General features: G+C 39.3%; 1 protein-coding gene across 21 annotated transcripts in view; it reads left to right on the plus strand.

The window, feature by feature from the left end:
- Window positions 1-20,906, plus strand: part of TCF4 (transcription factor 4) — a 435,153-nt gene that overhangs the window by 379,468 nt on the left and 34,779 nt on the right. For 17 of the 21 annotated variants that reach the window (XR_009153615.1, XM_058170654.1, XM_058170657.1 and 14 more), the window contains 4 exons: window positions 403-470; window positions 3,091-3,169; window positions 6,411-6,487; window positions 9,910-10,113. Coding sequence is in view for 20 of the 21 variants with exons in the window: in XM_058170654.1 (XP_058026637.1) it covers window positions 403-470; window positions 3,091-3,169; window positions 6,411-6,487; window positions 9,910-10,113 (428 nt within the window). In the remaining variant the exon portion in view is untranslated. The remainder of the gene's footprint in view (window positions 1-402; window positions 471-3,090; window positions 3,170-6,410; window positions 6,488-9,909; window positions 10,114-20,906) is intronic. The other 4 variants (XM_058170650.1, XM_058170652.1, XM_058170669.1 and 1 more) reach the window with 1 other exon arrangement.

Genomic DNA, 20,906 nt, shown 5'->3' on the forward strand with positions numbered 1-20,906 from the left:
AATTTCCCAGCCAGCTTTGGGGGAATTCTGGGAGTTGAAGTCCTCCAAGCTTAAAGTTGCCAAGGTTGGAGACCCCTGATCTAGGGGGCTTTGCAGTTCTCTTCTTGTAAAATGCTAGGTTAATACTGTTCAAAGACCCACTGCTCTGTATCTCACTCACCGCAGAAAGAAGACTAGATTGAAATAGCTTGCAACAAAAACAGTTTTGAACATGAAATATGAGAGGTATGTTTGAGATGTATGAAATCCACCATAATTAATAACAGTAACACTAATTACAATTTGTATAACTCGCCCTTAAAATGCAGCTGAATTATGGATACGGGTGCAGTGTATGGAAAACAGATTTATTTTCTTGTCTTCATGTGCTTTTTGTTTTGTTTTTTTGGGTTTGTTTTTCAGCAAACAGAGGAAGTGGAACTGCAGGAAGTTCACAGACAGGCGATGCGCTGGGGAAAGCACTTGCATCTGTAAGAAAGTATTTGTTTTGGATGATTTGAATAGCGTGAACCTGGGTTGGAATCAAGAGCCAAATATGCACACATTTATCATGGCCGAGCTAAAATAATTTAGAATAAAAACATGTTAAGATTGAATACATAGCTCTGAAAAATCTAGATAATTCGAGATAAATTCTTAATTGCAGACTGTGCAATTGAATTGAAACTGTTTATAGTTTCCCATTCACTTGGAAATCGTATGACGCTTACGTTACGTGATTCAGTAGCCAAACCCATCCTGTAGTGGTTTCCTTGTCTCATTTGAAACCTAAACCATATTTAAACCAACTTTACTTATAGGTGGTCCTCAAGTTACGGCTGTAATGCCCATCGTGGTCATAACAGTCGTAAAGTGGGTCATTTAGCAAACCCTTCAGTCATAAAGCGAATCCACTGTTTACTTCGACATGTTTTTGTGAAAAAACAATGCTGGTTTTCTGCAAAGCCACTGTGAAATAGGCCACATGACACTGCAAACAGGCATAAATGCAGGCACATTGTTCAGCACCCAAAGTGCGGTCACACAACTGGAGGAGCAGGTACCATTAGAACTTCAGATCCAGGTCATAAGTCCTCTTTTTCGGGTCAGTTGTAACATCAAAGGGTTGCTAAAGGACTAGTCATAAATCAAGGACTACCTGTACATATTTTCATCCAAAGACTGCTGTGAATTTATATCATGTAAGGATGTTAAACTTTCTGATTCAGATGCCCATTTTACATCATAGAAACAGATTGTAGAGTTCTTTGGGACAAAGCCATGACCATAATTAATCTGGATAGATAGAATAATTTGAATAGCTCCATGAAACATGAATTGCTGTACATTTATGTTAGAGACTGGATGGGCAGTATTCAAAAATTATCCCTATCTCAATGCTAAATTATTTCAACTGTGTCTTTCAAATCTCCCATTAGTAAAGGGGAGTAAGTCTCACTGAGGTGGGATAGGATTTTGAATTTTGAATTTCCCTTTTTAGCCTTAAAGGCAGGGATGAAATGCTCCCAGTTCAGACCAGATCACCCGATCCAGTAGCAATGGCAGCGGGTGGTTCGGAGAACCAGTAGCAAAAATCCCTGCCCCCTGCCCATGCCCAGTTGAGCCGCGCAATCATCAAAGGGTGGTTTTTTTTTACTTTTAAAAGCATTTTTTCTTCGGCCGAAAAAATGCTTTTAAAAGTAAAAAAAAAAAAAGTTGGCCATGCCCACCCAGTCACTACCCCCACTACCACCAAGCCACACCCACCGAACCGATGGTGACAAATTTTACATTTCACCACTGCTTAAAGGCCTTTGGGTAGCTCCCTAGTTTGAGGAACATTTTTAGGCATAGTTCCTTGGAAATATAATCCACCCATATGGGTAGGGACCAAGTTTATGGATCTTTTCCATAGAATTACCACTTCCTGGTAGGGTGGTGAATCTGTAATCAGAAACCGTATCATCATTCCCAGTTCACATCTTTCAATAATTTGGATGATATACTATCTGCTTAGGCACTGCATATGGGAAATCAGACTCCCAGAAGTCAGGATAAAAAGATCAAAGGGCCTCTCAATCTGTTTTGCTGCAGTGATTGATATTTAAAAGCCAGCCTTGACTTCCAATTGCCACCAATTCTATTTATTTCCCCTTCTCTGATTTGGGTAAGGATCCATTAAGTATATATACAGTGCATTTCTACACATTAAAACTTAACGTTGACTTTTAAAGGAACTTTCACTGCAATGTATTTTCTGGGCAGAGTAGAGTTCCAGTGAGTTCTCATGAGAATTGATGTTTTCCATGTCCAGCTAACATATGTTACAAAGACAAAAATTAGCACAACTCCCAAATAATGGATACAGTACAAAATCTACTTTAACTGGTGCCTGGAGGCATTGGTTAACTGAGAGATGATCAAGGGGTTAATTAATTTAATTGCCTTTGCAGAACCCTAAGGAAAAGTTCATGAGCCCAGCTTAAATAGTGGCCAATATGAATTCCCAGCATGGTCTGCTTTGATAATTTGACAAGATAAGAGTCTAATGATGTTTATGATTTCTAATCAGGTCCCAAATGATCATAGAAGCTTTATCTATTCAGGGTATTAAGTAGATAAACCCGGGAGAATCTTAACTAAAAAATTCTAATATACTTACTCAACCATGTATATACAGTTGTACACACCAGTCAGGATTATTTTTTTCCATCTTCTATTTTGTAGAGTTTGCTTTAATAAGTATGTTTCACTATTCTATATTTCAATATTTTCTTCTCCATAACTTCATTCCATTTGAGATTTGTAGCTTAAATTGAAGTAATTTTCTGATTTTTCCCTCCATTTATGTACACTATATATATTTTAGTACTGTAGAACCTACTATGATAATTAAATCGAAGGGATTAAAAAACCCTCCCACAAGTTGTCCTTCATCACAACGGTCTTATTTCTTCATAATGTTTTTTGTCATATTGGTTTCATATTCTTCACAGCCTCCTTTTCATCTTATGAGTCATAAGTGTAAGTATATTTGTAAGGAAGACTGCCAATCCTCTGTCTGTATCCATTCCAAGTGACTTTAGATTAATTCTGTATCATCTTTTAAAGATTTACTCTCCAGATCATACCAACAACAGCTTTTCATCAAATCCTTCAACTCCTGTGGGTTCACCACCTTCTCTTTCAGGTATTGTGGTTAAAATTATATCTTACCAAACAATTAATTTATGAAATGGCAAGAAAATGTTTAAACTAATGGTTTTAAGCTTGTTCAGAAGTTCAGTTGTCTAAGACAGGGGTCTCCAACCTTGGTCCCTTTAAGACTTGTGGACTTCAACAAAGCTGGCTGAGGAACTCTGGGAGTTGAAGCCCACAAGTCATAAAGGGACCAAGGTTGGAGACCCCTGGTCTAAGAAACCATTTCAGACTACCACTTATTCAACATTTTGGGGCTTAATAGTAAAATTAAAGTATTGCATGAAGATCTCTAGCAAGGGCTTAGAAAGGACTTCTGTCCTACTTGTACAACTGTGTAAACTGGTTCCAGGGAGCAGGCTAATACGTTCAGGTCTGCTTTATTACTCAAGGCTGAGCTACATAGTAAACAACCCTGATGCTTGAACACTCAACTTGGTTTCTGAACATCTGTATTAATGGCATAGACCCATGATGGCGAACCTATGGCATGTGTGCCAGAGGTGGCACACAGAGCCCTCTTTCTGGGCACGCACACCATCGGCAGCTGTTCTGGTTTTCAGCCCGCACATGTACACCAGCCAGCTGATCTTCTCACAAATGCTGGAGCCCCGGAAACCCAAAGATCAGCTTGCCAGTGCGCATGCGCACATTGGAAACCAGAAGACCATGTGGCTGGCACGCAGATGTGCACTGGCCAGCTGGTCTCCGAGTTTCTGGGGCTCCAGCACGCACATGCATCCGGTTTGGGCACTTGGTGCCGAAAAGGTTCGCCATCATTGGCATAGACATTACACAATAGATTAATCAACCCATCCAGAAAGAAGAAGTTAAGAATTATTGCAAATGCAACAATATGCAATTATTGCAATAATAATAGGCAACTATTATTATTACAGGGCTTACATTCCCCCAAAGGTTTAAGGAAATGGAATATAAAACACATATTCCACTGGGTTGGATCTAAAATTAGTCAATACATTTGTCAGTTTGACATGACACATACATTTTCATTTGTTTCATCTGAATATATATACGTCTGAATCTATTCCTCCTTCCAAGCTCTTCCTTTTGAGGAAATAGGAAATGGTAAAAGGAAAGTGAGACTATTTGTAATGTATGGTCTCTTCTTCCATTATTAAGTTCTTCCTATGTTATCGTCCAACCTGTTCCAAGGATGATTTCATGGCAAAAACAAAGCATTCCTACGTGGTACGCCAAGGTTAAAGAGGTTGAATATTTAATTCATGAGTAAGCAAGACTTCAGGGATTTAGCAGACAGTCATAACATCATGTACACTACATTTTCCAATCTAGCAAGCTCACAGCCTTACTTCCTGCAGTTCAGACAGGCAGGAAGAGAGGAGTTACTATCGGTTTTTATCTTATCAGCAAAAAGAATACCAATTGAAGTTGAAGACAGAAAAGTCTGTCTTATGTCTGGAAAGCATTTCAATTTCATGCAGCAAAGTTTATAAGGCTGAGGGAATGATTGTGTGTATATGCTTGTGTATATTTATTTATTTATATTTATTTATTTATTTATAATCACATTTTTATACCGCCCTATCTCCCGAGGGACTCAGGGCAGTTTACAGCCTGATAAAACACAAATATAAATACAAGATAAAACACTAATTAAAAAACTTATTGAATAAGGCCGAATTTAAAATTATAATTAAAATAATAAAACCCCGTTAAAAACTAAATTTAAAATTAAAATTCTAGTCCAGTCCTGCGCAGATAAATAGATGTGTCTTAAGCTCACGGCGAAAGGTTTGAAGGTCAGGAAGTTGACGGAGTCCTGGGGGAAGTTCATTCCAGAGGGTGGGAGCCCCCACAGAGAAGGCCCTTCCCCTGGGTGTTGGCAGTCGGCACTGCCTGGCAGACGGCACCCTAAGGAGTCCCTCCCTGTGAGAGCGCACGGGTTGGTGGGAGGCAATCGGTGGCAGCAGACGGTCCCGTAGGTAACCCGGCCCTAAGCCATGGAGCATATATGTATATGCGTGCATCATAAATAAATGGAGAAGAAAAAAAAATCCTAAGGCTATCTTAAGTTAAACAGTTAATTCCATAGAACATATTTAATGTCAACAATGTAATATCTTGACAGCAGAGATGGATATGAACTGTTCTGTCCATTTCCAAAATGATACTATTTTTGTTGTTATTCCAGAGTGATAGACTTTCATCTAAGATCTAAAAGGATCTCTGGATGATTAAACCCCTAATTTAGATTTGAAAGTGAATATTTTGCTTTTGTGTATGTTAATTTTGCTCAACCAGGAATTATGATGCATTAGAACAACAGGTGTGGCTATTGATTGGCTAGGAATGTTAGGGATTGTAATGAACTATAGGACCCCAAGTTAAAGAAGACTGATATATCTGTCCCAGTGATTCTTCTTGATGAAAAAAGACCATAAATGGGCTAGGAAAAAAGGCCAAAAATACACTAGGCTTCTGTCTTATTCAGTTATTCAGTATTAGTGAATTATTGTACCATTTACAGAAATATCTTTTCCAATATCTAAATTATTGTACTTCATGAAGACATTTGGTGAGGAAAGTTTTCAAAATTCTACCTGATCCTAGAGTAGTCAGTGAGATTGTCTTAGAAAGCTAATATATTATACTATTTACACTTGTATTTTATTCTTTTTTTTTTAAAAAAAGCAATAAATATGATAGTTGATTTAAAAGACTTAAAGCAGAAGAGGAAACAACCTCTATCGGTTACAAGAATTTAGAGTTTACATTTTTAGGACCCTTACAGGCAAAATGCTTCGGCTAATACATTCAATGCAAACATTTAAGCAAAAACTGCACTGCAGGCAATAGACCAATAGACCAACCAACAAACCTACCATAGATTTTTCTCCGATAATAATAAATGAAAATTATTGATAAGGCCTTCGACTAGGGTTAAGCTAGCAGCATCTTGCCACAATTCTTTTATAAATATATTTTAAAATATATGAATTTCCACTTGCTTTCTGATGCACAACTGCAAAATAGATGAAATCTTATATGCTGGCATGCAAATTTGGAGACATGATGTGGCTTCTGGGTGGGGCTGCATAATAAATATTTGTTTTCAAAGTTCTGCACAAGAGATGTGGTTTAATATGACTGTTGGGAAATCTTATGTACATACCTATGGTATTATTCAGTGTCTTTGAAAAGACATTTCGTTTGCATGGTTCCAATTGTAACTCCCATTTTACTATTAGCAGGAACAGCTGTTTGGTCTAGAAATGGAGGGCAAGCATCATCATCTCCCAATTATGAAGGTCCCTTACATTCTTTGGTATGTTTCTCGATGGCGAACTACTTACCTGTTAATATCTTGATGCTGTCTACTTCTCTTTCCTATCCATTTTCCTAATGGAGCACAACACTAATTAGTGCACTCTTCTCCTGATCCTTTCTAAATAGGAGATCCTTCCCTAAAGCACAACAGATTTCTATATCGCTTTTTTTTTTCATAAGCTAATCAGCAATGCTAAATATCTGTGGAGATTCTCAGTCATAGTTGACCTAGATCAGGGGTCTCCAACCTTGGTCCCTTTAAGATTTGTAAACTTCAACTCCCAGAGTCCCTCAGCCAGCAAAGCTGGCTGAGGAACTCTGGGAGTTGATGTCCACAAGTCTTAAAGGGACCAAGGTTGGAGACCCCTGACCTAGATGACTGAGAATCTCCGTAAACATTTAGCTAATCAATGATTATGTAGTAAAATACCACACATAGAAATAAGGCATGCTGGCTAATATGAACTGTGTAAGGTTGGAATCTATACATGTAGAAAAAAAACAAGAAGAAGATAAAAATTAAGTTTGCTTAAAAAGCAAAATCAAGGAGTGGCCTAATCAGGGAATGTAAATACAGTATTTTTGGGGTGGAAAAGGGGTGGGGGGTGGGGGCTACTTTCTTAGATTGCTTTGTTTAACCAGTAAGATGATCAAGCCTTAACTGTATATGGAAAAATAGGTAACATAATAAGCTATTCCTAATATTTATTCCGTGGATGTGGTGACTCAGTGGCTAAGACCCTGAGCTTGTTGATCGAAAAGTCGGCAGTTCAACGGTTTGAATCCCTAGTGCCACATAACAGGGTGAGCTCCCATTACTTGTCCCAGCTTCTGCCAATCTAGCAGTCCGAAAGCACGTAAAAAATGCAAATAGAAAAATAGGGACCACCTTTGGTGGGAAGGTAACAGAGTTCTGTGCATCTTTGGCATTTAGTCATGCCGGCCACATGATCACGAAGACGTCTTCAGGCAACACTGGCTCTTTGGCTTTGAAATGGAGATGAGTTACATATATGAGTAATGTGCATGCCCTGTAACATTCTCAATATTTTTTATAACCATAGAGGAGATAATGTACTGCCGTTATGGAGAGCATCTTAGCTTATATCAGTTCATCGAACTATATCGGTCTATGTAAACTACATTCTGCTGCCAACTGATATTTCCAAAACATCAGTATAAGAGCCAATACCAATGGTAATATTTCTGGCAAGAGATAACCTTGTATTGGTGTTCTTCAGCTATGTATGCCCATCAAAAGTGCCAAGACTGCCTGTTAGAGCCTGTGGGATTAATTAAAAATTTAAGTTCAGTTTGAATGTTGGGTTCCAAGAATAAAGTCACGGCAAGAAGGGAAAACACCTATTTCCCTAGATTAATGATTGTAGCTTGTTATTGGCTTCTTCTCCATAAGTCTTGTAGTACAATTATAAACATTCAAAACTGGCCAAAACAAAATGAATAACGCCTTCAATGTGAACCTACTATACCCGTGATGGCGAATCTATGGCACGTGGAGGAGCCATATCTGTGGGCACACAAGCGTTGCCTTAGCTCAGCTCCAGCACGTATGTGTACAGCGGCCAGCTGATTTTTGGGCCTTTGGAGCCCACCGGAAGTCGGGAAACGGCCCATTTCTGGCCTCTGGAGGGCCTCCGGTGGGGGGAGGCTGTTCTCACCCTGCCCAGGCTCCAAGAAAGCCTCTGGAGCCTGGGGAGGGTGAAAAATGGGTCTACCGGGCCCACCGGTAACCTTTTGGCTGTTGCATGCCAAAAGTGGGGGGAGCACAGGGGGGTTGCACGCTTATGCACAGCAGGGCGCAGGGGGCATTGAATTATGGGTGTGGGCGCGCATGTGACCCCCCCCATGCTCCCCCACAACGGCAAAAAGGTTAGCCATCACTGTACTATACAAAGAGTTGCTCAGTTAGTGTCGTGACAAAATGATGCCTTAGATTTTACTTCCTCAAAGAATACATTTCCACAAAGACCCCCAATGCCACATGAGAAAATATTTTTGAAGCTGAGGGAAAGTTAGAAATGATGGTCCTAATATAGAAGCCACATTCAGAATAAGAAAGGAGCATCACCATTTCCATTAATGAAAATTAAGTAGTGTTTTTCCACTGAGCATTGCATAATATATTAAATAAGTATGTTGACACCAGTCTTTTTTCCCATGTGGTTTCAGTAAGAATGATGTAGCCACTTCAGAAACATTCTTGAGAATTGTATAATGAAGAATTTTGGCAGAATATAACCAGACACATTGGTTACCTTACCTTATATCATCTTAAGTCTCTCCCCTTAAAAAAAAAATGCCTGCCATAATTCTTTGCACTTTAAATCAGAAAATTATTGATGATTTCAAGGGACTGTTTCTTAAAAAAACCGTATGAGGGTTTGTTTGTATCGTAGACAACGTTAGATAACCAGTGTTTCTCAACCTTAGGAACTTTTAAGATGGGTGGATTTCAACTCACAGAATTCCCCAGCCAGCAATGTACTCATTTAACTTATTCAAATTGTTCTGAAACCTGTTTAGATGTTTGTGCTATAAATGAATAAAATACTGTATTATTTTTCTTATTCTTGAATTGGAATATATGTCCAATGCAGGCTATTTTTGATCATAGAATTCCACATATCAATTTTCACAGCCCCAGTTAAAACAGTGAGAAGTAAATAAGCCTTGGATAAGAAGTTAGCATTCAGAAATAATTTAATAGGTCATGGCAATTTGATATTTCTGACGCAAAATATTTCAGGATCCCAGGGCAACAAATGTCTTGTAAATATTATGTTCATGGGGAATCAGTGAACCTGTTTTGCCCATGAAAATGAAAACAGAATTTTCTTTATTTTAATATATGTTTTATTGATGCATTTCTCTTTTATAAACATAAAAAAATTCCATGTCTATTGGAACTGTGTGTTGTCTGGGCTCAATTAATTTTAAATAAGTATACAACAATAACCATAATCATATTAGTAATCTTAATACACATATCAATATTATAATAATGTTAAATATTATTTAATATTAAAACTGTATTAAAATAATAATACAGTTAGTTTATCCATCTTACAAAATTTTCAATATACATTTTTCTTATCTTTTTTGATTCTGGAAAACAGAATTTTCATAGCATCTTACAGGCTAGTTTTGGGTGTCAATTGTTTCATTTACAGTGAAGCAAAGGGGGGGAAAATAAGCAAAATACTCTTAATAAATCTGTTTCTGAAACAGATTCAGAAACAGCCCAGCTACAAACAATCATGTTCGGCTTCAACTGCCTGACACATAGCAGTAGCAGTGGAAAAAAAAAATTATGATTCACCATTTATGTGAGTTCTGCCCAAAAATGACACAGTCTATTGCATTTTCTGATGCTCTCTTATTTTTTTCATAAACTATCAGCAAAGCCGAATTGAAGACCGCTTGGAAAGACTGGATGATGCTATTCATGTTCTCCGGAACCATGCAGTGGGACCCTCAACTGCCATGCCTGGTAGTCATAGTGACCTCCATAGCTTAATAGGCTCTTCTCATAATGGAGCTATGGGAGGCCTTGGATCAGGATATGGGACAGGCCTTCTTTCAGCCAATAGACATTCACTAATGGTAAGCCATAAAGATTCAACACTACGGATTTCTTTTTTTTAAAAAAAAAAGTTAAATAATGCATGATTGGGATGTTTAAACTTTTTTTTAAACTAAGCTTTTAATTCCAGTACAATTTAGTGTTGCAGAAATGAAAGGCAGTGTAGTACTTAATGACAAGCTACCTTTATTATTTCTATTGCATAAGCAATAATTACTGTTCTGCAATACATGTTAAAATGTGTCTTCTTGTATTTGGTGGGTTTTTGGTGTTTTTTATTTTAGTTATAGAATTTATCATGCTTAGAATACGTTCAGCCCATGCTTTTAAAGAATCTGCTTAGCAAGAAGCTGCTAATCTGTTGCATTAGTCCTTCCTAAAATCTATTTCTGAAATATTTTTAGCTGAAATATATTTGGCTTCTTTTTATATCTGGCGCAAATACAAAATGGGGGAAAATGAAAAAGAATATCCTTAGGTATGTTTCTAGAATTAACCTATCAGCCGAAGTCTACAAACAGTGGGGAAAGTATGGCATTGAATAGGAGTTTAGTCCCCACCCATGCAAGAAGAGAAGAGAAAAAAGCAGATATCGGCCTTCCCAGGCATCCTAGACCAGGGGTCTGCAAACTTGGCTCTTTTAAGACTTGTGGACTTCGACTCCCAGAGTTCCTCAGCCAGCTTAGCTGCCCTAAACCTATAGGTTCACCATTACGGGGCTAGGACCTTGAGAGGAAGACTTCCTATCTTGTTGACTCCAAAAGTGACGTCATGATTACGGTGTTGGATTAGAACTTCTGAAATTCAGATTCAAGTCTATACCCAGCCATGGAAGCTCAGTGGGCTCATCGCTCTTTTTTGGCCTAATCTACCTCAAAGGCAGTGGTGAAAAAGTTGGAGGAGTGAAAGTTACGTTTGCTGCAGAGGTGGGTTTCAGTAGGTTCTGACCAGCTCTGGAGAACCGGTAGCGGAAATTTTGAATAGTTCTGAGAACCGGTAAATACCACCTCTGACTGGCCCCGCCCCCATCTATTCTCTGCCTCCCGAGTCCCAGCTGATCGGGAGGAAATGGGTATTTTGCAGTAACCTTCCCCTGGAATGGGGAGGGAATGGAGATTTTATAGTATCTTTCCCCTGCCACGCCCACCAAGCCATGCCATGCCATGCCCACCAAGCCACACCCACAGAACCGGTAGTAAAAAAAATTGAAACCCATCACTGGTTGGCTGCTGTGAGTTCCTGGGGAACAACTGCCTTTTAACATACACATTTTCTGCACTTTGGAAACATGTGTACCTTGATGAACATATATTTTCTTTTATGTACACTGAGAGCATATGCACCAAGACAAATTCCTTGTGTGTCCAATCACACTTGGCCAATAAAATTCTATTCTATTCTATTCTATTCTATGAATCTCAACTACACATATACCCCTGTGAACCGGTTAACATTGGTTCTCTTTGCAGCAAACTGGAACAGGTTTCGTTCCTACATGTTAAACTAATGTCTGAATTAGAGATGTTCTAGTCTGCAGGACTAAGGCCTTGTTCCTCCTTACCATTGTTTTTCATTCATGTTTTGTTCTTCTTTGTCAAGCAATTTCATTGTTCACATTGCCATGTACCCAAAGTATGCCTGAGCATTTACACCTGACCTCAGTTATAGAGGAGCTGCTCAGAAAAAGCAGTTTCTATGTGGTTCGGGATAATACCTAAACATCCAATCTATCAGTCCAGAACAGAATGCTTAAGAAACTTAAAATCTCCCTTATCCATTCTTGCAACCTTCACTAATGCCATCTTCATTTCTTTATTTAGAATAATTGGATTGAAATGGCGGGCTACAAAACTGGCATGTGCATCTATTGTTTGAGTTGGAATAGCAAGCTATATAATGTTGATTATTTATTTTACCTTTTCACTTTTCGAACAGCATGCTGTATTTGAATTCAGCTAATATGTATTATAGCAAACAGAGTTATGAGTCAGACAGGATAGATAATCTTAAAAATAGGTAATTTGATATAATCCATGTATCTGTAGTACACGTATAAATTACCTTCCCCTTCAACATTGCTTCTTACAGTTTTGGTTATGGAAATAACCTGCCTAATTTATTTGGATGATAAATACCTGGCAAATTTTAGATGAAAACTTACTCTGATAATTTTAATTGGATTGAGAAATTCCATGGTATACATGTTTTTATATGGCTAAAGAAAGTGAAATAATAACAACGTTCTCCTAGTGATCAAGATTTCTGACATAATCTTCATAAGATCTCTCTAGAGTGGGATGACATTGTTGTTGTTGTTACTAATTATTGAGCATCTGAGGATAAAAGTTTTTGGCTAATTTAAAAACAATCCAAAGCATTTATTGCTAGTAACCTAGTTACTTGAACTAGGTTTCACTAGGTCAAAACTAGAACTAGGTTAAAACTAAGTCTTTTAATCACAATGTAAGATAATGGATATATTAATGTCCACATTTTGTTTAAGTAACCTCTATTTGGAAGCTTATTGAAATAAAGGAAAAAGTACTTTGTGCAATAAAATAAATATGATTTTTTTTTTATTTTGTGGTCTGTTGGTCATGCTGAGCAGGAATTCTGGAAATTTAAAGTTCTAACACATTTAGAAATAAGAAATGAGGGGAGGTTTCTGTATGGATGTCTCTCTAATGCTTTTCTCAACAAAATGCTGAATATAATCAATTGGTTAATTTATTTATGATTCCAATATTATGATTCCAACAATTAGACATCTGTCAAAAAAAAACTATCATATGCTTGAATGGTCATTCTCAACAACACAGATAGGTTTGCTATGAATATCTGCTGGGGCAATTTAGTGTAGTTATGGGATATATTTTTTTTCTATCAAGTTTATATCCCTCCCACCTACCCCCCTAAAATGTCACTGACCCCGATTGTGGTGGGTTGAAAAAAGTGACTTCTGACCGTTTTTCACATTTACAATTGTTGCAGCATCCCCAAAGTCTTGTGATCAAAATTTGAATGCTTGGCAAATGTCATGTATTTATGACAGTTATAGTGTCCCGGGGTCAGGTGATCATCTTCAGTGACCTTCTGACAAGCAAAGTCAATGGGGAAGCCAGATTCACTTAAGGCAGTAATTCACTTACCAACTGTGGTCAGATTGTAAAAGGGGGCAAAACCCACTTAACAATTGTCTTGCTTAGCAATGGAAATTTTGGGCTTAATTGTGGTTGTACATCGGGGACTACCTATATGACCATTGCATAGGTTCCCTATTGACTCCCAAAATTGCTGCAAGAACCACATAGACAAGACCTTCCTAAAGACTAGCAGGCACGCAGACTAACATCGCCTTTGGAACAGGGAGGTATGATCAGTAGTGGGTTCCACTTACCTTTGCTACCGGCTCAGAGTTGGGGGCGCTCGTGCACGGTGCTTCTGCGCATGTGCAGAGTGTCCGTGATGACATCTGGGCGGATGGGCAGAGCCTCCCACCGCCACCACTACTGGTTCACCCGAACCGGGGTGAACCAGTAGAAACCCACCACTGGGTATGATGTTTGAGAGGGTGGGAGCCACTATAGAAAAGTCAGGTAGTCTGGATCCTGTCAGATGGAATTCATTTGCAGATGGATCCAGAATATATCTCTTCTGTTGGACCTGATGAGATGTAGATTTAGTGCAAAGATCAAAACAGAATTGACAAGTTTCATCATATCCAACTGTAAGGATCTTATCTATGCAAAGTTCAACTGGAGAAGCTGTAAAAATAATTACCAGGGGTTTATAATTTGGAACTGTAGAAACAAAAACCTGTTTCATTTGACAGAAGAAAAACAAAAAACGGCAGGTAACAAGTTTTATAGCAGGGGTGTCAAAACTGGCGGCCCGCGGGTCAGATGCGTCATGCGGAGACCACGCCCACCCCAGCTCCGTGAATGGGGAAAACATCGCAAAACGTCACGTGACGGCAACGTGACATGGCAAGTTCGACACCCATGGTCTATAGAATCATTAAGTGCTCTAGTAAGGAAAGAATAATCTACAAAGAGAAATTGTAGAATCCTAAAAAAAAAAAAAACACCACTCAGGATGTTTGATATGCTTCATAATGGCACCTGTCTGAAATTGTATTTAATCGCTCACAATCATTACAGGTTTCTAGAATATATGTTTTTAATCTAAATTTGCCCACTTTTAGTCTATTTTAGCTGTTTTTATATATTAAAGGTTCTCTGTCTTGCTGATCATTCCAATCAATTATCTGATTCAGCGGGAATTCTCTGGATAGTTTGTTGGATTCATTTCCCTTTTTGTGTGTTTTTCTGAGATAAATAACAAATCTCTTATAAGCAGCATCGTAGAAAACTACAGCTCGTGAGAGAATATAAAACATGTAATAGAGCAGTTTGCATTCTTATTGTTATCTAAATGTCTCTTTAGTCACAGACAGTTTGCACCTGTTCAATTTCACTGGATATGTAGGCTGGGGAATTCTGAACAAGTATTATCAAAAATAGGAAAGAATGCTGAGGATCCTGCAAAAGGCACCCATTTGATGTATCGCTCTCACCAGAAATTGATATCCTGATATATAGCAATTTAATACTCTATATGCATTTAGTTAGCTGAGTTAGGGGTCCCTGAGCCCCCACCCCCACCCCCCGGATCACAGAAGTGGCGGGCGCGCACTCGTGCACACCCCCACTTGTGTGGGCAGTCACACAAAACAATCCCCTCTCCCCACCCACCCATCACTGGAAGGTTGGGGAGCTATGAGCTAAGGCTGGAAACATCAAGAAACTATACTTGGAAACAACTGGATGAGTAAATAATGTACTTAGCCTTCTGTACTTGTTATTCCAACATGAGCTTAATTTTCATGGTCCAAAGGTTCCACATATCGTCAAACTTTAATTGTTCCAAGTCACGTTTGGTGATGCATTCCGTCTCCTAAATCATGTTAGGATGAAAAACATGAAACTTGCGGGTGCTTGTTAACTATATAGCTTTGTTATTTATGATGAGAAGTAAGGACCATTTCCATAAAAGAACTCTACAGAGATCATCTCTGAAAATTAACCCCTCCGCCAGCAATGCATTATTAAAAGATCAAAGTGGACCATTGTTGCTTATAAACAACCCAAAAGCATTCTGAAAGTTCATCATTGGGAAAGATACCCATTTCATCTCCCCCCCACACACACACCAAGAATCAAACTATGAAATGAATAGTTTGTAGGGGTGTCAAACTCAAGGTCCGCAGGGCCGGATCCGACCCACGGGGTGCTTAGATCTGGCCTGCGAGTCTGCCCTGGAGGCAGTGAAGGACCAGCCCGCGGTGCCTCTGCCAGCAAAAATGGAGCTCAGGGAAGCCCCTCCCCCCCCCGAGCTCCGTTTTCGCTGGCAGGAGACTATCATGGTCGAAAACTGAGCCTTGATGAGTGACGTGGAGCTTACCATGCTCATCACAACCCTGATGCAGCCCTCGTTGAAATTGAGTTTGATACCCCTGATCTATTGGATATGGACTCTGTTCCTTTGAAGCATGGGTTGACTGTTCTCCAGTGTTTGGATTGTCATGTACGCTACCTTTGCTGTCATCTATCAACAGATGTATTCAGTGTTCTTGGATATATAGAACTGGAAGCAAATGGGGGAATTCTGCCACATATACCATATCACATTCAAATAAATACTGCCTTTAATGTAGAAATCTGGCTCTATTAAAAGCCAGATCTGTGACTTGCAACTATTCCTGTATATCTGCTCTCAATCAGGAGAGAAAAGGAGGGGAGTTTCTCCCCCTCCCCTTTCTTCCTCCCTCCCTTTGGTATTCTCTCTCTTTTTTCTCTCTCTCTTTTTTCTCTTTGCTTTGCTTTGCATATGTTAAACTGATGCAACATGCACCCAGGGCATCACTTCAGAGAGAGTTCTTCCATAAATATATACTTCCCTCTTATGTATTTATATGCCAGATGTAGCTGAAGAAAGATTGGAGGCAGGGAAGGGAACCCTAGAAAAGTCTGCTGTGCATACATAGCATTCATGGAAATATCTGACCAAGGAGTTTGACTTCCTCCAAAAACAGAACCGTTATTTGTAGCTTTGGTCTGCTTTGATTGTTGAATGTTGATTACACCACAAATAAAGCATGAAGCTCTGTTGCTGTTGAGATTCTCTCCTGCTGTGATAAAATTCATAAAGTAATAAAGGAGCATTAAACAAATGAACCCCTAACGTGGAAACGTCAGGTCCAAAAAGAGATGTTGGAAATTTCCTCTACCCCACCCAAAAAAACAAAACAAAAACAAAGTGTCACCAAAACTGCTTTGTGAATGTCACTCTTTCTTTCTCCTAACAGAGGGGGGAAAAATATCACCAGGTTCTTGGTCATTCACCAGCAGTGTTCTTCCCTGTCTGAAACTGTAACTTGTGAGAAAACATCAGGGCTGCTGCTATTTTTTTCTTTATGGAAAACTGGTCTGAATTTTTGAAGTAAAAACACGAGAACAAAGGAAATACTTTTTGAGTAGAGTCAGTCTTAAGTTAGCCTTTGACCATTTGATACATTCCATGCTGAAAAGGAAGTTGAATGGAGAGGGGGGGGGAGAAAATCAAGCAGGACACTGGTAATGTTTTCCACATTTGAATTTTAATACATGAAACAGGCAATAAAACGTTGGCCAGCTGCAATAAATAAAGTAGCAGTGGGAGGTATAGACCGGAAGCTTGTTCGGAACGGCCTGGTGAGTTACTTTGCCCACTGTACACCTTCTTCCTTTGTCAGCTGTGGACCTCTTGGTTAGGGGAGGAGAAATATATCAAAAGTACCTTGATTATTATTATTATTATTTGCCTAGATTATAAATTTACAGAAATGTTTTGGGGTTTTTTTGTCAAATAACCAACAAAGCCAATATGCTGTACTTTATTATTGAGTAACAAAAACAACAACAGGAAGAAAAATACATTAAAGCAGGGGTGTCAAACTCGTGTCGTCACGGCAGCATCACTTGACGTATCGGGACTTTTTTCCCCTCCGCTAAACCGGATGCGGCCAGCGCATGACGCATCTGGCCCGTGGGCTGGGCATTTGACAGCCCTGCATTAAAGAGAATAAAAATAATGATGCCTCTGACTTAACTTCCCAAAATTGTACCCAGTGAGAATAGAAAGCAAACATTTGTAAAGGTATCACACACACACACACCCTTTTTTTTTTTTTGGTCTATCACACCCAACTCCACTATCTTAATATATCTTCTCTTTTGAATTAGAAACCTTGAATGGCCAAAAGGGACCTTTCACATCAGTGAGTCCGTTTCTCTGCTTGGTACACTTTCCCACAATCAATCCCCTGATAGATAGCCAAAAATTCATTTGCAGCTATATTGTCCCCGTTCCTACTCCCTTAATATTTCTTGCCATCAGGAAATTCCTTCACATCTACTTTATTTTCATTTAATCTGTTAGTCTTTGTCCCAATCTCACTTTTAGAAAAAAATAAGATCTATCCCACTTGCACATGGCAATGTTTTTAGACTTTTAGAGACCTTTGTCATGTTTCCTTCAATTTTCCTTTTTTCCAAACTAAATGTATTCCGCTCCTTTTGGTGTTTCTCCTAGGATTCAGGACCTCTTCCATGCCCACCAAGCCACCCCCATTACCCATGCCACACCCATCAAGCCACCCCCATTACCCATGCCACGCCCATCAAGCCATGCCCTGTAGTAAAAAAATTTGAATCCCACCACGGCTTAATTCACAATATTTGGTAGCTCCCCAAAAGAAACCTATGGAGTGGCTTTTTTTTTTCTGGGTACAGAGTCAGGAAGGAAGTAATTCATTGTAATGGTTTTTTTCTGCTTGTGCGGTCCTGGGTTTCATATTTAATTTTCAGTAATTGTATTCCCAACTTTAACCCAATTCTGGGTATTAGTAACATTTTTAACCTCCCTCTTCTGTTTTTCTGTCTAATTGCATAAAATCTATTCTTTATACAAGCTGTTTGGGAAAGCGGGGTAAATTATTTATTTATTTGCCATTGCTAAATGGTAAAAATATGTTTTCTATATTGTCAGTTACATTTTGCTAATACCTTATTCGAGTGAAAGGAAGTCTTTCTGTTTATTTTTTCTCCAAAAGATAATTTCCATCTCATCTTTCCTTCTTTTTTTCTTTTCCATTTCTTTAGGCAGGCAGGCAGATGAGTAAGTGGATGGGAGGAAGTTACTTCCCTTTTATCTTAATACAGTAAGAATAAATGATAGTTCTAAGCCAAGCGCTCTTTAACCTCTGTAATAGAATCATTTCTGGGATTTCGGTGAGAGTATTAAATTATGGCTTATTCTTGTTCACAGCCTTTAACTCATATTTACTTGCACTACCATTCAAAAGATTGCAGGATTAATTACTAGCCACAGGCTCATTCCTATAACGGTCCTTGTTCCAATGACAAGCTTCTCTGAAAGAAAGCAGCTAACTAGTTCCCAGAAACATTTGGTTTATAGCTGGTGAGCTTCCAGGACTGTGCCTTTAATCTTTCCCCCCCACACCAAACATAAAATGGAATAGGGTAATTCTGATCGCTTTTCCACTCTTATTCGGAGACTATCTCTGAATAGCCAGAACTATAAATGATCGTCTAGCTCTCCTTTTACCTGAGTCGGTATACTAGCTCTCCAATCTCTTCTCACTAATTGCATTGCCATCCAGTTACTTAGTGACTCTGATGTGTGCCATACATGCAACCCATTGTGCATGCTTTTGGCCATAGAGGTCAGCAGGGGTGGGCTGCTGGGGGTTCACAGGGATTCGGGAGAACCTCTAGCTAAGATTCTGTGCAGTTTGGAGAACCCCCAAATCCCATTCCTGGCTGGTCCTGCCCACCCCGTCCCTCCCAGAAGTCCCCACACGGCTCATTTTGGATGCAGGTGAGTGCAGGCCATGTGCAGAGGCTCAGGGAGGGTGAAAAACGGGCCTACTATTTCTGACCTCCAGAGGGCCTCCGGAGCCTGGGGAGGCCATTTTCGACCTCCCGGAGGCTTGAGGAAAGCCCAGGGAGGGCAAAAACTAGGCCACAGCCTCCATGGCCATGCCCACAGAGCAACCAGGCAGAGACCCCTTGCTAAAAAAATTTGAAGACCACCCCTGGAGGTCAAGATGCCTGGTTGCCTACTGTCCTTGAAATAACGACTTTGAAAAGTTCATTCGAATTGACACCTACAGAACCTAACCATGAAACAGATCACTGAAAACAATTAAATCACAATATTGGCAGGCAAACTGAAAACTCCATTATTTAAGATTGCATCACATGTCTTCCGTTGCAGTCTTCTTCAGGGTTGTTGAAGAAGTTTGTTTGGTGTGACCAACTTCTGCAACCTCAGCTTGATCAGAGATGATGGGGAAAGAAAGGTGGAGCAAGTGACCCCAGGTGCTTCGTAATGTTTTTTGCACAAATGGTATAAGTTGCATCTTATGCATCACTCACCTGATATGACTGACATGAACTACATAATTTATGTCATCTGCATAATGATGTACATGATAGCACCATGGCTTCTACTGAAAAGTATGCCTGGAGAAAGCTATTCTGAGAACAGATAGTCTGGATAAATGAAAATATTTTTTACCTGGTAAAAAAAAAAACCAAAGGCAATACAGTATATAGTAACATACTTAAGCATCTTCTCAAAAAAGCCAATACTTCGGCTTCTGTCTATCTAATTCAGAAGTTGAGGGTGCACCAAGTATAATTTTTGAAGAAGATTCTAATAATTTGACATTATAGGGAGCAAATAGCATTTCAGAGCACTGAAGACTATAACAGCCTCCCTTCAAAGCCCTTCCAGAGTGTCAAATTGCAATTTTGAGTATGACAGAAAACGAAATTTAGGGAATACATGAGGAGTCGTTTTAGCAGAGTTCTTAGATCTAAATTGTCCCCTCATTTGCAACCTCCCCCACCCCAAAACTGGATCCAGAGCAATGAAAAATGGTTCATAAAACTTTATGGAGACCGTAAAATCAGCAAAAGTCATTTCTTATTTCATTTTAGGAGCCATTCTAGGATGCTGTGAATAGAGCTTATCAAGGTGGATTTTATTTAAATCAAGTTGTTTTAAATCATGATTTAAATCACTAGTAAAAACACTGGATTTAAATCAACTCGATGTAAATCATAATTTTTAAAGAGCAACTGTCATCTCTGTCCTGTATTGACTCCTCCTCTGACCCGCTGTTCACTTGAATGGGATGGCTGCAGTGGTGGGTTGCTACTGGATCACCCCGGATTGGGAGAACCGGTAGCGGGGGGGAGCTGTGCCCACCCTCCCGGGCATCTCTGCACATGCGCAGAAGCGTCGTGCACACAAGCCAACCGGTAGCAAACGAAATTGAAATCCACTACTGGATGGCTGGTGATGCAGCAGTGACACAACAAGGTGAGGGATGTGGCAGGTAGCATATGAGTGAATGCCCGCTAATTGGCACTGCCATAATGGATCTGAAATGACAGGTGCTCTTTAATATTATATTTATAAGCTACTTAGAAGGTTTCACTTTCATTTTTACCGCTTGCCCTTCCTCCTCACACTTAGAGCCTGGTAGTACAGATGCATTTCTCTTCAAACAATCATACAGTTTGTAGTGTACATAGATTTGCAAAACAGAATGGGATAACGGAATATTCCTGAACTTGTTTTATGGTTTTATCTCATGGTTACTGTGAAATTGTGTGAATGCATCAATGCAGTGCATGTTATCTCAGCTTGCAGAGCTTGGATTCATTGAATGAGTTTACCA

The sequence above is a fragment of the Ahaetulla prasina genome, chromosome 2, assembly GCF_028640845.1.
Source record: "Ahaetulla prasina isolate Xishuangbanna chromosome 2, ASM2864084v1, whole genome shotgun sequence".
Classification (NCBI taxonomy): Eukaryota; Metazoa; Chordata; class Lepidosauria; order Squamata; family Colubridae; genus Ahaetulla; species Ahaetulla prasina.